The 16671-nt window shown below is 42.3% G+C and overlaps 2 protein-coding genes across 2 annotated transcripts; both read left to right on the top strand.

The window, feature by feature from the left end:
* The first annotated feature begins 1312 nt into the window (after window positions 1-1312).
* LOC145233452 (uncharacterized) lies at window positions 1313-3217 on the top strand. Its single transcript, XM_080098176.1, has 6 exons — window positions 1313-1423; window positions 1676-1845; window positions 2148-2295; window positions 2360-2550; window positions 2608-2779; window positions 2904-3217. The coding sequence occupies exons 1-6, from the start codon at window positions 1351-1353 to the stop codon at window positions 3155-3157; spliced, it is 1008 nt and encodes a 335-aa protein (XP_079954302.1). The 5' UTR covers window positions 1313-1350; the 3' UTR covers window positions 3158-3217.
* Window positions 3218-3307: 90 nt separating this feature from the next.
* Window positions 3308-15061, top strand: LOC145233579 (uromodulin-like). The gene is made up of 7 exons (XM_080098334.1): window positions 3308-3467; window positions 4466-4626; window positions 5151-5331; window positions 5395-5465; window positions 13454-13640; window positions 13877-13973; window positions 14884-15061. Exons 1-7 carry the CDS (start codon window positions 3348-3350, stop codon window positions 15018-15020), a joined length of 954 nt encoding a protein of 317 aa, XP_079954460.1. The 5' UTR covers window positions 3308-3347; the 3' UTR covers window positions 15021-15061.
* The last annotated feature ends 1610 nt before the right edge of the window (window positions 15062-16671 follow it).

The following is a 16671-nucleotide window of genomic DNA, read 5'->3' as shown; positions in this document are numbered from 1 at the left end:
TGTGAACTGTGCAATAACAAAGCACGAATTGATTGTGATTTCGCATTACGTGACTGCCTCCAATCATGTGAGTGTACTTTAAGTCTGGTAGCCCAACCAAAAATAGGTAGTGTGTCAAATTCGAATTCATTATGTATCGCACAATATTAAAGCAGCTTCAATGCACATATTTTGAATATTAAAGCAGCTTCAATGCACATATACCTTTTCGTTCAACCTTCTATTAACTTACTTTTTTCACATCTTAGTTTAGGCTTACCAATGTAGTATATTTATTGTTGAAGTAGCATTCACTTTTATCTTCACGGGAACAGTTGCGTTATGTCAGCTTTATAACAAATAGTCCGACGAAAGATACGTTTAAATTTCCCACTCGTGCAAAACTTACTTTTCGTACATCACAAACATCCAGAAAAATATCCCATTAAATAAAACTATTGTGTTGCATTAACGACGAGGTCTAAATTTGTGTAAAGCGAGTACATGACGAGGATCAACAATGCATGTACCAAGCCTCGGCGCAGGTCCGAATCTCCCCACTACGGCAAAATATCTCTATCATGCGTTAAGTACTTGCAATAGTGCAATTACCAATATTTGTAAGACATTTTCACTAAAAAAAATTCCACCATGCACAATTAACTTCAAAAGTTAAACTACGGACATTCATTGGTGGTTTAGTGAAGCTAAGTGTAAGGCATAAACTTGGCAAACTTACCTTGTTGTTGTTTCTGTGCGACCTAGTTAAAAAGCGCTCACCGACCTGCACGGCGCCGCGGATCGGTGATAGCCGACATCCGTTATGTACCATTAGAGCTGCAGGTCTTCGTGTACAATAGACCAAGCTATGTGCTATTACTTCCGTTCAGTTCATGATGATCATTGGAAATAAGCACCGCAATTTGTTCAGTCTTAAATGCAATTGTTGTGTCTCTCAGAGTTTAGTTTAGTGTTTTTACAACAGAGTTTACAACTATAGAGTTTAGTGTTTCGTGTCATATACTTTCTAAACTTGAGCAGATTGGAATTTCAAATTGAACAATAATTAATTATTATCGGAAAGTAACCTAGGTCAGATATAAAAAGTAGGACCTAAACGTGAAGTATTTTTTTGTTAATTTTTTACGGTGTTTTTTTGTTCCTCTTGAGCAAAACCGCTTTGCACTCGTTTTCGTATTTATTCAAGTCAAGCTGTTTTAGTACGTGAGTGATGCCAAAGCTTTAATGGAACGGCAATTGTTGACCATTTTTTTGCTTACAAAACTTAAATGTCAATATTATTTAATTTTAATCTTTTTTATTGAAAGTTTAGAGACAACTCAGATTTTGGAAACAAGTTTTGGAGCAAAAATGCCAAAACAAATTAACAACATGAAAGTTGTAATCCTTCTTCTCGCTTTTATCTTTCAAGCAGCAAAACAAGGTGTATATATTAACAGTTTATATGAGACAAAACAGTACTCCAAAAAACGTAAAATATTTATCTCAAGCTTTGAATGTATTTTCAACCTGTCTTACTTGGGGATTTGGTCTTAGAAGTTGTTAAGACCACATGATAAGTTTTATTAACTTTCTTTAAAAAACAAAAAAATATCATATATTTTGCTATATATATGTATGGTATGACTAATTTCAACTATTTTGTGGAGTATTTGTTAGTTTTTATTTGTTTCAGGTATGGCGCAATCATTTTGCAGTGGTACTACGTCAGTCGCCGCTTCCGGAAAAACATTTGACTTAGCAGAGGATTGTGATTTTGGTGTGATCACGATAGCCACAGATAATTCATTACGACTCACATTGGTTCACTCAAGAGGTGTTTTTGAGGGCGGAGACTTTTGTACGGTAGGAATGGCCTGTCATAGCAGTGAATAAGCGTTGTCCCAAAATATCAAAACGTTGTAGTTTTGGTGAAACGTGTGCATGTAAAGGAACGTTTTTCCCAGGAATAGCCAGTGTTCAGTTTAATTGTATACAACCTCTGCTTCTGTACCCAATTGTAACCGACATCTGATTTTTTGTGGACTTTTAGTATTTTTGTTGACTTTATCACATGCATATCTCATAACAGTCACTGCACAGACGTTCATTTTCCAAAGCCCCAAAATCGCAAACTGTTTTTAAAATTAATGGTGTTTTGCTCGCAGATTTATGATCGATCAAACAACCGAGTGATCGGGGAGTTTTCAGGGCCTTACTACAATGACATCCCAGTGATTACAACGGGAGTCTTTGGTGCCCTAATGTCGTGTAATATAAGCAATTCAAACTTAACAACTGTTGTAGTAAACGAAGGTATCAATTACCCAAATCGTATCTTGGATTTCGAAAAGCACTTAAAAAACTAATCTTGTTGTAGCGAGGAACTACTGCAGCCAATCATCAATAAACGCTTCAGAACTCCCACAAACGTTCGATATCACCACTGAGGACATGTATGGAAATTATCAACCTAATAGTTGGTGTGAAATGAAAGTATCCAGTCCGATTGATTGCACTTTTACTCTCAGTACTCCGTCTGGTGACCTGCCTAATCCGGACTCTTTATATGTAAGACTTCTGTTCATCTAGTGTAAGAATAAATTTAACACTATACAACTTTGGTAGATTGATTCTGATGACCCCAACAACCCCGTTTATCTTTTACAATCTCCATCCAACAACCAAGATGGTCACAATGGGTTTACAATGACAAGAACGGGAAAATCTTTGCAGCTGTATTTCGTTACAGGCTCGACACAAAGAATGCGTCAATCACCAGTAGTAAGCATATCATCAGGTTGGTGTGGCCATCAACATTATTATCAAAGTTCAAAATTTTTACTTGGTTTTCTTTTTTAGAAAACAACATGCCACTTCTTATTGTATTTGTTTTTTACCTATTTTAAATTTCTGTTTTACAGTGTGTATCCCACCACCCGATATAGTTTGCTCTGGTACTGTGTCGTGTTTCCGTTTAGGCGGGTTTCATTTGGCCAGCAGAACCCGCGGGTTCAACCACCGTCTTATGCAACCGGACGTACCCCGCCAGGTTCGTGCGGTCGGTTGCGATCCTACGGCAGAACAAAACCCACAATACTTCAAGCATCATTCAAATAACGGGACACTTGACTCGATAACCAACGGGTTTTTTCGGTGTCCTTGCTGTTTTTACTAAAATGTTCATCAATGACAATTGATTTAGTGACAATGCAAATAAAATTTTGACTTGACTTGACTTGACTTGTCTATAAGGTATAAAAAAACATTAATGTAAAGTCGTTTTTTCTTCTTCTTCTAAACTATAGTATATTCGTAACAGTTTCTCAGCAGAGTCGTTAAACTTGCTCTCAGTGGAGAATGAAGACATGCTGTACATAGCAGCCGAAGTCACTAGAGATCTGACGACCTTGCCCGACAAATGCAAAGCACTTCCAAGTGATCCAGTATTCACCTTTAACCTCACAGAATGTGAACCAGTCCTTGTGGTAGGTGGCATTTTGAAGATGGAAGAGTTAATCCAGTTTTAGTTGTCATACCTAGCCAATCACGAAATAGCCATGTAACAGCAAACGAGGAACAACATTGTTTTAATCCAGTAGAACCTGGAAAATCTACTAACACCTGAACTCACACCAGAAAGTCTTGCTAAATACCGTTAGGTGGCGCAAAAGGGATTCGCTTATATTGAAAATTAATTTTGTTTAAAAATGTTTGGGTTCTTAGGGTCAGACGAGGTTTGACAACCAACAAAAAACCTATGGTCCCTAACGCTAAATTTATGCTCGCAACCCTAACCCAATCATTTTTAAATACTGTTAATTTTTAACAAAAACTGTGCTCTTTACCCTATCTATCAGAATTTAGCAAAGTTTTCTATCGTGAGTTCTTGTGTTAGTGGTTCTACCGTGGAACACCAGGTAAACCAAATTGAAGTCACTAACTACCTAAGTAAAAATGAATTAAAACTCGATTCAACAGATTTAAATAGTTGTGCGACCACCAAACACAAATACGAAACAAACAAAAAATAATAGGCCAAGTATTAAAAAAGTTAGGGAATTTAGAAAATAAGTTAAGAAATATATGTAAAAGGAATAGGGTAAAAGCATGCTAACCGAAACCTGTTCTTTTATCAAAATCTCTGGAAGAATCATACCGGTTTAGCAACCTCAATGCTTCAGGGTATTTTCTTGATCGTCGAGCAAAACGGAAATGTGTTGCTGGGTAATCTGTTTCCTATCCGTTGCGAGTTAGTCATAAATGCGCTACTGAATGTATACAACACACAGACCCGAGGAACTTATATGCTGTATAAACGCAACAGATTGCATGCAGCTTCAGCTGGTAGAAGAATACGATAAACAACAATACCTACAGTAAATATATCAGTGGTATTTGAAATCTTTGTATATTTTATTTAGTTATTAAGCTTATAAGTTTAATGGTGGTGCAAAAACATTTTTTTAAATTTTCTGTTTTATAGAGTGGAGACGACACACAGAAATACTTGTACAAAGTGCGCAATTTGAAACACGTGGACACCTCTTCGAGCATAAAAAGAATAGAGGACTACACTTTAGATGTATCATGTAATTTTACAAACTCGAAAAGCGTCTCGTCCGTAGAAATCAAACCCGAAATTAAGTAAGGTTATTAACAACAAATTAATGTACACAAAAATCAACTTGAAAGCAAGTAGATTTTAATTTGCAAACTTCTTGCAATTACAAACCCCTTTTTTGTGACTCGTTATCGCTCTTTTTATGCACTTCTATTACTTGCAAACCTACCTAGCTATATTTGGGGTATTTTTATTTTACCAAACCTACACATTATTCTCTACACTTTATACCAGGGGTCGGCAACCTTTTTGCACTTCGGACCGCTTTAGAAAGTGAAATTTTATTACGGACTGGTCTTAAAGTAGATATCTTAAAGTAGTAGATATATTTTAGTAGATAATTAGCATTTAAGTTATAATTAAGTAATCTCAGCAAACATCGTAAACAGCATTAAGTGAATAACCTATGCGACTAAAAGCCGGCAATATTTTTTATATGCGACTAAAGGCCGGCATATCGAGTTCATTTCAGTGTGAATTACAATTGGTTAAAGGTGGCGCAAAAATGAAACGAAAACTTAACCTAAACTGTTCAAATTTTTTTCAGCAATATTGGAACCGCTCTGCCTTCTTTTGACGGAGATTTTACGGTCACACTTGAACTATCGGACACGAATGACTTTTCAATGCCCTTAGCGGCTAATTCAGAAATCACAATACCAGACCTAATCTACGCGAAAGTTTCTCTCTCCGACATCCCAGATGGAATCGATGAATTTATTCTTGACGTAAACATAATCCCTTGATCTTTTTGAAAACACCATGTTTGTTAATACTGTGTTACGTCACAGATGGAGAATTGTTTTGCAACAGATGAAGGAGATACCGATGATTTGCATCAATATTCGATCATTGAAGACAGGTATTTCTTAGGACAGTGGTTCTCAACCGGGGGGGGGGGGGGGCATGGCTCCCCAGGAGGGCCACAAGCTGTGTTCCGGGGGGCCACGGGTGTAGATTCACAAGAAACACCCAGTAAAAGCTATTTTCTTTTTATAACTTTAAAGTTATAACTGTAACGTCCCGTGAGCGCGCCCCGGTTACAGCGCGGAACGTCACACGAGGGGGGATTGAAACGCGATTCCTAAAGGTCTCCAACACGCAGTCCACACAGATAGGGTGTTTTGTAGATCTTATATTCAAACACTTTCAATGAAGAATGAAGAGGACGGTGGGAGGCGATAGAAACGATCGGAAACGAATAGGAAACGGATAGGAAGCGGTTTCAACTGTTATGGGAACCGGAAGACAACAAATAACATGGGCGATCCCAGAAATCACTGTCACACACCAAGCTATGTAGAGCAACAGTGTAGAAAGTCACGCTTCACGTGAATATCGTACAAAAACGCAATAATCGTCAACAAACAGCTTTTCTACAAAAACCGACGCAGCACCGTGCTCCACGGAAGTCAGCAACGAAAAGAACTAAACCACGTTGCGTTATCACACAAAACTGGCAGTCCATTGTTACGTCACACAACGCAATAGATTACAACACAAGTTGTACTGAGGAAATGCGGGAATCTATAGAAATCGGCAATTACTGGCAAATAAGATGTAACATACCCCCCCACAATGTACGAATCCAAGGAGTACATTTACAACACAACACACAAACATCGACAGTAATTGCGAACACAATAAACACACAACTAATCACGCATCGCGTCGTCGCGGCAGAGCAAGCACAATTTTGCAATTGGCCGTCTCAAGGCACCAGTGTGAGTCTTGACCACCACCTGGCGCACTACTCCCTTTCGATCAGGAAGCACATCGGTCACGCGACCCAGAAGCCATTTGCTCCTGGGCTGATTATCATCCGCTACAAGCACAACGTCACCGACTGCGAAATTAGAATGTCCATTTGCCCACTTCGATCTGGGCATCAGCGTCGGCAGGTACTCGCGCGACCATCGCCGCCAAAATTGGTCAGCCAAGTATTGTACTTGGCGCCAACGGTTACGATGGAAACAGTCCTTCCCCGTAAACAGTCCAGGGGGCATATTCGGCGCTGCACGTTGCAGCAGTAGGTGATTTGGTGTAAGGGGCTCCTCATCCTTCGAATCGAACGTCACCGGAACCAAGGGACGGGAATTCAGGATGGCCTCGACCTCCACCATCAGAGTCATCAGTTTCTCGTCGGACAATGTCTGCTCCGAAAGCAGAGCGTTGAGGATTTTGCGCACAGAGCGTATCATTCGCTCCTAAACCCCACCCATGTGGCTGGCAGTGGGAGGATTGAAGCTCCACGCTATTTCACGTTGTTGCAGATATTTGTAAATCTGCCTTTGATTCCACCGGTTCAGTTCTTCGCGCAGGATTCGCTCAGCTCCAACGAAGTTTGTGCCGTTGTCGCTGAAGATCCGATCTGGCCGTCCTCGACGACCGATAAAACGTCGGAGAGCTCCGATAAAGGAGTCCGTCGACAGTGAATGCGCTATCTCAGTGTGCGCGGCCCTGGTGGAAAAACAGGTAAAGATGCACCCGTACCTCTTTACCTCACTTCGTCCTTGCTTCACAAGGAAAGGTCCAAAGTAGTCGACACCGACCACTGAGAAAGGCGGCTTATTGGCCTGTAGTCTCGCAGCAGAAAGGTCTGCCATCATCCGTTTGCCCAGGGAGCCATTTCTTCGGCGACAGGAAACACACTTTCCAAGAACACGCCGAACTGCTACCCCTCCTTTGATGACCCAGTAGCGTTGCCTGAGAGCCGACCACGTGTGTCCCATTCCAGCATGGCCAACCTCGTCATGCTGCTGCATAATCACCAGGTCGGTAAACCGATGGTCGTATGGAAGAATCATCGGATGCTTCACATCAAACTCGACACATGCACGCTCGAGCCTTCCACCAGCTCTCATAACTCCATCGACTAGAATTGGATAGAGCTTCCCAAGAGCTCTCTTTTTCTTTGGTAAACGAATGGCTTCGCCTTGGGCCTTCGACATCGCAGCGATAACGTCCGGAAAACTTCGTTTTTGTACATACTTGACGATCTCAAGCTCGGCAGCCTTGAGTTCAACAACGGTCAGTTGCCCAGTAGTTACTTTGTATTTGGCAGGAAACCTCCTTGACATCAACATCGATTTGAATCTAAGCAACCAGCTTACAGCCCTTTTCAGCCGATTGAGTGATGAGTATCTGGCTATGAGTCGATCCGTAGCGGACTCGCTGGCGACCAGACAAACGGTCTGAGTTTCTTTCTTTACCAAAAGATTTTCGATTGGCAATGACGACAAGTCTGGGCAGGACGGCCATGTATCTTCTTGCTCCCAAAGAAACTGGGGTCCAGTAAGCCATCGGCTGGACCTGAGGAATTTATTCACACTGAGTCCACGAGACGCTTCGTCCGCTGGATTTACCTTGGTGCTGACGTGTCTCCATTGACTAGGCTGGGAAACATCCTCGATTTTGGCCAAGCGATTTGCAACGAACACTGGGAAGCGCTTATTGCAGAATACTTTGAAGAACCGCAGTCGAATCCGTCCAGAACACGGATTGGCATTCGTCCAGTTGCAGCTCCTTTCTCACAAGTCGATCCAACTTGGCTGCAACAACGGCCGCCGTCAGCTCCAAGCGGGGAATCGAACATGTCTTCAGGGGGGCAACGCGTGCCTTGCCTATTAAAAACGAGCAGTGAATGCGTCCTCGCTCGTCTACTAGCCTCAGATAGGTCACCGCGCCGTAAGCTGTGGATGACGCATCTGCAAAATGGTGCAATTCCGTTTTTCGCACCTTACCAAAATCGTGGGGCTTCACGCATCTTGGCAGAACGACGTCTCCTAACCGCGGTAGTTGCTGCAACCATTTTGCCCACGATTCGGAGTCTTCATCGGAAAGAACGTCATCCCATCCCAGCTGCTTTCTGCAGAGATCTCTTTGCATCGTCTTGGCCACCACGATCACAGGCGCTGCAAAGCCAAGAGGATCGTATAAGGAACTTACCACCGACAGGATTGACCTTCTGGTGTAGGCTGTAGGCTGCTTTACATCGACATTGAAACCGAACTCGTCCGACGAAACGTTCCATCGGACTCCAAGTACTCTCTCGCACGAGGAACCATCCACGTCCAGCTCCTTCACCGATTTAGCCCGTTCCTCTTCATCAATAGACGCGAGAACTCGCTCGCTGTTGCTAAGCCACTTGGTTAGCCGAAATCCCTTCTTCTTGAGAAGTGCACAAATACCTTTGACCAACTGAACTGCTTCTGCTTCAGTCGACACGGATTTTAAACAGTCGTCAACGTAGAAATTCTTTTCTACCGTCTCGACGACTTCATTTGGAAATTCGCTTCGCAAATCATCAGCGGCTTGTTTAAGACAAAAACTCGCGCAGGAAGGGGAAGAAGTCGCTCCAAACAAATGAACAAGCATCCTGTGTGCGGTGGGCTTCTTAGACACATCGCCATCGGGCCACCACAAGAACCGAAGTGCATCACGATCTGTCGGCTTCACACGAATCTGATGAAACATGCCCTCAACGTCGGCCACAAGAGCTACCCTTTCCATCCGAAACCTTGAAAGAACTCCTACTAAGGAATTGGTCAGATCCGGACCCTGGAGTAAAGCATCATTCAACGACTGGTCGCGGTATTTGGCAGCACAGTCAAAAACTACCCGCACTTTCCCGGGCTTGTGTGGATTTGTAACAGGGTGATGCGGCAGATACCATTCTACCTCTGCAGACTGTTCCTCATCTGGAACTTCTTCGGCATAGCCTTTAGCTATGTAACCCTGTACCGTCTTTATATACGCATCGCGTAGCACGGCGTCGCGTCTCAGGCGACGTTCCAAAGAACCCAAACGGTTTAGCGCCATGTCCCGGTTGCACCGAAGCGGTTGTGCGTTCGGACGCCATGGCAGCGGCAACTCATAATGACCTTGCTTGAATTGCACACTTGTTTTCATTTTATCTAAGACGTACCGGTCTTCACGCGACATAGGCATCGCGTCGGCGTTGGTGTCTTGAAAATCAGTCTTCCACATTCGCTCTAACTTCTCGTGCAGCGAATCATCGACAACTTGAGTAAAGTTGACGGAAAACAAATCAGTTGACTTCTTAGAGACAGGTCCTGCCAATGCCCATCCAAGTGGAACCCTGAATGCAATAGGTTGCTTCGGTTTTCCCTTCCGTACCTCTTGCACGAGAAAGGCCTCTGGAACGTCCAGCCCGATGAGCAACAAAGCTTCACTGCAATCTACCTGTGGAAATGACAGGTCTCTAATATGTGGAAACGCATCCAATTCCGTCTTTCTCGGAAACTTGTTGGCGGTAATAGGCAGACAATCAACAGCAAACACCTCTGGAAGATCCACATTTGTGGAGCCATCGAGCGAAGCAACAGAAAGATTTACTCTTTTGCCCTTGCGCCTGTGACTGTCTCCGTTGACCGTTTTAAGCGTCACGTCGCTAGGTTCACCTTGCAGCCCAAGCTTATCTGTCAGTTTTTTGTCGCACAAAGTAATGCCCGAGCCAGTATCTAAAAGAGCGTAAGTATCAACAGTCCTACAGTTAGCACGGACTTTGACCGCAACCATCATCAGGTTGACGCTCTGTCTACCAGAGGAAGCATGACAGTCCTTTCCAATCGCCGACACAACCGAACAAACTGTCCGTTCCGGCGCAGGTCCTTTGACAGGAGACTCGTCCTCTCTCTTCTCTGGCGGATGCAACAAGGTGTGATGGGCTTCATTGCAGTCCCTCACGGTACATGCTTTGGGGCTGTTGCACTTAGTAGCAAAGTGCCCAAATCTGAAACAATTATCACAGAGTCTGCGGCGCCGGGTGACGCGCAGACGATCACGGTAACAGCGGGATTTAAATTCTTCACACTTAGCAAGCACGTGGTTTCCCGAACAGCACTGACACAGACGGGCAGTGGAAAAATTGGAAGGTCCAGCACGAGCCTTAGGCCTGGATTCTTGTTCGCTTACAACGACATGACTGGAAGCCTTCACGTGACTACTTTTACCTTTCGCCTTCTTAGCTTCGTTACGATGCTCATCGAGCATGCGGCTGAACAACGAATTTGCAATCCGATCCTCAGTTTCCACGAAGTCCACAAGATGCTCAAACAAAGGTTCACGGCCAGTATCTCTGAGTATTTTCTCAACACGCCGTTTCCAAGCCTCTTGCATCTTGAACGGTAGACGATTCACAACAGCAATCAACGTAGGGTAATTATTCATCTCGGAATGCTCGTCAATGTCTGAAAGTGTAAGTAAACAATCGCGCAGCGACTGCGCAAACTCGCTCAAACCAGCTGCATCGTTCGGTCGCAATTCTGGACCGTTGACAACACACCTTACACATGCATGAGCGATTATGTGTGACTTGCCAAAGTGGTCGTACAGTAACTGTCTCGCTTGTTGGTACCCGTTTACCTTTAGTCTAAAGCAGTGTTCAATCAATTTACGGGCTTTGCCATCACAATGCTGCGCCAAATATGACAATTTGGCACCGTCGTCATCGACCTTGTCGTCGATACGAGAATCAAAATTGCGAACAAACTTCCAATAGTCCATTGGATTGCCGTCAAAAACGAGAACCTTTGGCTTTGGTCTGTTTATGTGCTTCACAAGTGATGCAATCTCATTGTCATGCACGCCAGTTGGCTTGACTGAATCATATGTACATGGATTATTTACAATTGGGTTTGTTGCTTTGAAAGAACCTCTTTCGTCAAACGAAGATTTAATTTTGGGCGCATATTGGGACAGGGGCTCTGACGGAGCCACATAGTCAACCACATACCGCTGGTCAGGAGGGCTTCGCTGCGACGTGACAGGCGGTGAGGTGAACAATACGCGACGTTGATCCCCGAGCGGCTCCTCCAGGGGAGACGTGGTCGATTCACCAGAACCTTCCTTCACCGTCACGTACTCCGTGTTTCCTGACATCTCGTCCCAAACCTTCTCTTCAACCTCTGCGGCTTGTAGCTGGTGCTGCAGTTCCAGCATTTCCATTTTGTCCCTTTGGCGCTGTTCTTCTTCAGCACGACGGGTTTCTTCCCGCCTTTTTATCTCTTCCTGTTGTCTAGCCAACTCCTGCTTCTGCGCAGTCTGTTGAATAGCAAGACGCGCGAGCTGCGTAGTTACTTTAACTCTAGTTCTACTGTTAGTCGAAGAACTAGATCGCCTACTTCGTCCGCAGAACGAGTCGTTGTCCTTTGGACTCTTATCACCGCTTCCACCAGGACTAGCCATGTTAACACGTAAAACACTGGTAGATGGAGAATTTACCTCGCGAACCCAGTGAGAAACTCGGTCATAGAATTCGGCCTTGTTTTTCCTCACGCTTGCTAGTTCGTCGGCAAGATCGGGATGCGCCTCATAGGCAGCAACAGCATCGACAAAAAGATGTTCGAGTGCAACCAAAACCGTCTCGAGCACTTGCTTGTTGCAGTGGTCCTTCATCAGACACTCGGAGACTAGGTATTGTTCGCTTAGACGTCGACGACAACCAGCGATCGCTTCAGGAGTTGTAACGTTTGGTTGGCTCATCCTGGACCGCTTAAATATTCAACAAACGGTTTAAAACTTTACTTCAAGAGGCAGTTGAAACTTGATTTCAACTGTAATTTTATGTTCAACGAACAGTTGAAACTTGATTTCAACTGTAGAGTTGTGCTCAACAACAGTTGAAACTTTCATGTAACGTCCCGTGAGCGCGCCCCGGTTACAGCGCGGAACGTCACACGAGGGGGGATTGAAAGGTCTCCAACACGCAGTCCACACAGATAGGGTGTTTTGTAGATCTTATATTCAAACACTTTCAATGAAGAATGAAGAGGACGGTGGGAGGCGATAGAAACGATTGGAAACGAATAGGAAACGGATAGGAAGCGGTTTCAACTGTTATGGGAACCGGAAGACAACAAATAACATGGGCGATCCCAGAAATCACTGTCACACACCAAGCTATGTAGAGCAACAGTGCAGAAAGTCACGCTTCACGTGAATATCGTACAAAAACGCAATAATCGTCAACAAACAGCTTTTCTACAAAAACCGACGCAGCACCGTGCTCCACGGAAGTCAGCAACGAAAAGAACTAAACCACGCTGCGTTATCACACAAAACTGGCAGTCCATTGTTACGTCACACAACGCAATAGATTACAACACAAGTTGTACTGAGGAAATGCGGGAATCTATAGAAATCGGCAATTACTGGCAAATAAGATGTAACAATAACTTTATTCCCTAATTTGATCCACTATTTCACATGATATTTGTCTATATCGAGGTTTATCACGATTACGGATTCTTGTTTATTCAATTCGCCCTGTTTAAAACCGAAAGTAGTACCGAATTCCAACACGAGATTGTCATTTACATTTTCAAGGGGGCCACGAGGCCAAAAAGTTATTTTTAGGGGGCCATGGTCCACGAAATGTTGAAAACCACGGCCTTAGGAGGTCAGCGGTCGGCAACCACCGGCTTAGATTACATAGTAAACTATTCGATTTGTGAAATCCACAGAAAAGATATAAAAAAAATAGACAGAAAATCATTTTGGGTTTCAGTAAAATGTGAAACATGGCGTTTAGTAGGCTTCTTTAAATTAACTGTTTAATTTAAATTTTAAAGTCAACATCTTGTAAAATAAAGGGCACTGTCAGCTTTTTTGAAAATGTTGGCAAATTAAATAACTCATGTCGACCCATGTGTCTATACGTAGACCAAAATACACACGAAAAAAGTTAAAAAGCGTTTTGGATACAGTGCATGATATCAGATTTTTTCTGCAAAACAACGTTGATATAACACGACTGGTTCATTAAAACAAACTCTTCTCTGTTCGTTAAAACGACGTACCTTCTACAATCGGTTGTTTTCATTACAGTTGTTTGGCAAATAACACATTTGAAGAAGTCGGCGCAAGAACTTTAACAAGGAATAGAGCAGCTCGTTTTGGATTGTTCAACTTAAAAGCGTTCAGATGGAGTCATTTGACAGATAATCAACAAGCCATCTATGTCCACTGCATGGTCAAAATTTGTTACAACGGTGACGGCCAATGTCCATCCTTGGTAAATTAACCATGTTATGTTAATAACTGTTTTCAAGAGGTGATTTATATAAGACTACGCATAATTCATTGCAATACATACAACGTAACATACTCATTGACTTGACGATACTGAGCAGATTTGAAAATGCGGCCGTTATAATAATTTATCGATTATCATTGCTTTATAACTATTTTGCAAACTATCTATTTTTTCAGGTAGCATAAAACAAACTAATAGTTTCAATTTTTTTACAGAATTGCGAGACAGACATGACCCGTCGTTCAATCGAAAGCTTTCATGAAAAAATGATCACCGCCGGTCCCCTGATTGTGTCAACAATACATACAAAAGGTAATTTCCAGAAATTTAGGTATAGAACAACCCTTGTCCTGGCTACGTTTTACCTTGATAGTCTACATTTTGGGCATTACCTAAACCACATGCGACCCTTGTCCTGGCTACGTTTTACCTTGATAGTCTAAATTTTGGGCATTACCCGTTGGACCACATGCGACTGCAGACACAAATTTATGCATAGCCAACACTGAATGCGACTAGTACAGTGCACAATAAACAAAGGAAAAAAGAATGGAACGCAAGCACGTCACAACGCAACGAAAACACCGCGCGTTAAGAAATAGTTGGGCGTCTAGACTCTAGAGGCCCTGTACTAGTCGCATTCAGTGTTATTGACCCTGATGAAGACGACCTGTATTACATTTGCCAGAAGAGCTTTACAAACTTGATATTAGCTGAGATACCAATTTATGCGACTGCGCAAATTTTCCAATGTTGCCTATACGTGCTACGGAAAATCTACCAACATACCAGCTCAGTTTGCAAAGTGCCGATAGGTGGCACAAAGAGCCTTGGTAAATGTTTGAATAGGAAATTTCTCAAAAAGGGCAACGGTTGGGTCTTTTTGTTTAAGGTGGACTTTTATGATCAAAGAAACAAAAAAACACAGGAGATAAGAGTTAGTTCCTAGACTTACATACAAACCCAACTCCATCCTTTTTCGATCGCTAATTACTTTAACATAATGTGCACTTTATGACAAATATTTGTTTGCTTTCTTTTTTTTAGATGTGGTTGGAAAAATTTGCAATGGCGTTTTAGTAAACTTTCTAATTTTTGCACAACATGTCAAACTTTCGGACGTTACAAACAATAGCTTTAAACAAGCGGGTTTCAGAAAATAATTAAGCATATATGCTTTGTTGTTATTTTTATTTGCTGTAAAATGCAATTTCTTTTGTAGGGGATGGACGTATTCCTAATGATGATATGCACGAGCCAGATGGGAAGACCAGGGTCAAGCACATGCAAAATATATTTGTTGCTTCGCTTGCATTGTTTGTTATCGGCCTTTTATTCCTAATTTGGCGAAAATTGTAGCCTTTCTTTGGAAAAAGAAAATGAAATGAGAAACATTCAGATGTTTAATTTGATCCGTGGAGATATATGTAAAGTATATTAACCGTAGGGGAAAGCGGGCATAGGCGTCGATTTTTTGGAATAAATTTTCTTTTGTGGGGTGGCAAAATTTGGTCAGGTTCCTCACGTGATCAAACCACACCACATATACTCGTTAAGGTTTGCAGATGGCGTTTCGCGGATATTGGCAGGGTATAAACACGTATATTACTCTGTACTCAATCTTGCTTAACTTGGACGTAACAACTACGAAAGTCACGTCACAAATCGTCCATCTACATGTCTAGTTATGACGTCACAATGCATTAGTTGTGATCACAGCAGTGTACTGGTTAGTGGCGGGAAAAGTGTATCTCGTGCTGGGTAGCGTTATTTATCCGAAGTAGTGTGGTTCAAAAGGTAACATAACGCACAAACCGCAACGTAGCATGTGATGCATAAACAGAGATCTGTAAATTAATTTTACATGTTCAATTTTGCAAAAGTATCGAATCGGCATTGTAGTTTCGACACGAAATTTGCGCACATGGGTGGCCGCTGCAATTAAATTTCCCGTGCATGGAAATGGAACTCTGTGTAACAATATAATCTCCAACTGCTAATTAACATCCACAACACATAAAAACGCGAAATTTGCCATTGTTACGCCCTGTTCAGACTTGTTTTGGAGGAACAAACTTGAAATCACTGAAGCGAGTAGCGCAAAACTGGTTTTCCCCATGCGTTGATTAAAAACAAAAGAGATTTCGCGGAGCTTGTTTTGCACATGCTCGAAATATAGCGACCATTAGATAGAGCGCATGTAAATAAAAGAAACCCATATCTATAATGCATGAATATAAATACGGCCAGGCAATTTCTGGGGTGACAGCATAGCTATTTTATAATAGGGTTGCCATACGTCAGGATTTTCCCTGACATGTCAGGGAATTTAGTGTTTAAATCTGCGTCAGGGAGAAATGTTAAAATGTACTTACAAGTCCGGAATTTAAGAAAAAAATATACATATACTATGAAATTAATGTACCAACGGAGAAAATTTCTAGTAGTTAGCTACAATCGCGTCTATACCATGAAACGTAATGAGGTAAACTGGCGGCGCGCAGGTTAACGCAGAAGGTTACTGTTTCGTTTTGCAGTGTGTGTGCCCGTTAAATACAGAAATAAAAATCCGCGTCTCAAGAAAACACACCGTTCGATGCTGCGTGGGAACGTGGGAAGTTTAATTTGCTTTATCTGTGTACCTAATATGCAAGGAATTAACTAACAACCAAAAGATGTCGTGAGATATTAAAACGTTTTTACAGTGGCATTTTATTTCACATTTAAAAGGGCTGCTCCCAGTGTTGTTTTTTCTGTGACAATTTGAAATTGATCCGAATAGTTTTTAGAGTGGCAAAGGCTAGCGACCCGTGATATATGTGCTTATTGTTTCAAGGATAGTGAGAGTAGTATAAGCTTAGCCTAATAAACTTAACTAAACATGAAGCCTACGCAGAAAGTTAATTAACAAGCATCAGAGTATCGTATCTAACGTTTTCTCGTGTCGCTGTGACTTCCGATTGTTATAAATTTATTCCGCAACGGAAGTAATTGGATCGCAAAAAAGGCT

This window comes from Phallusia mammillata, chromosome 6 (genome assembly GCF_965637545.1).
Source record: "Phallusia mammillata chromosome 6, kaPhaMamm4.hap1.1, whole genome shotgun sequence".
Lineage (NCBI taxonomy): Eukaryota > Metazoa > Chordata > Ascidiacea > Phlebobranchia > Ascidiidae > Phallusia > Phallusia mammillata.
This window is presented reverse-complemented; position numbering and strand designations above follow the sequence as displayed.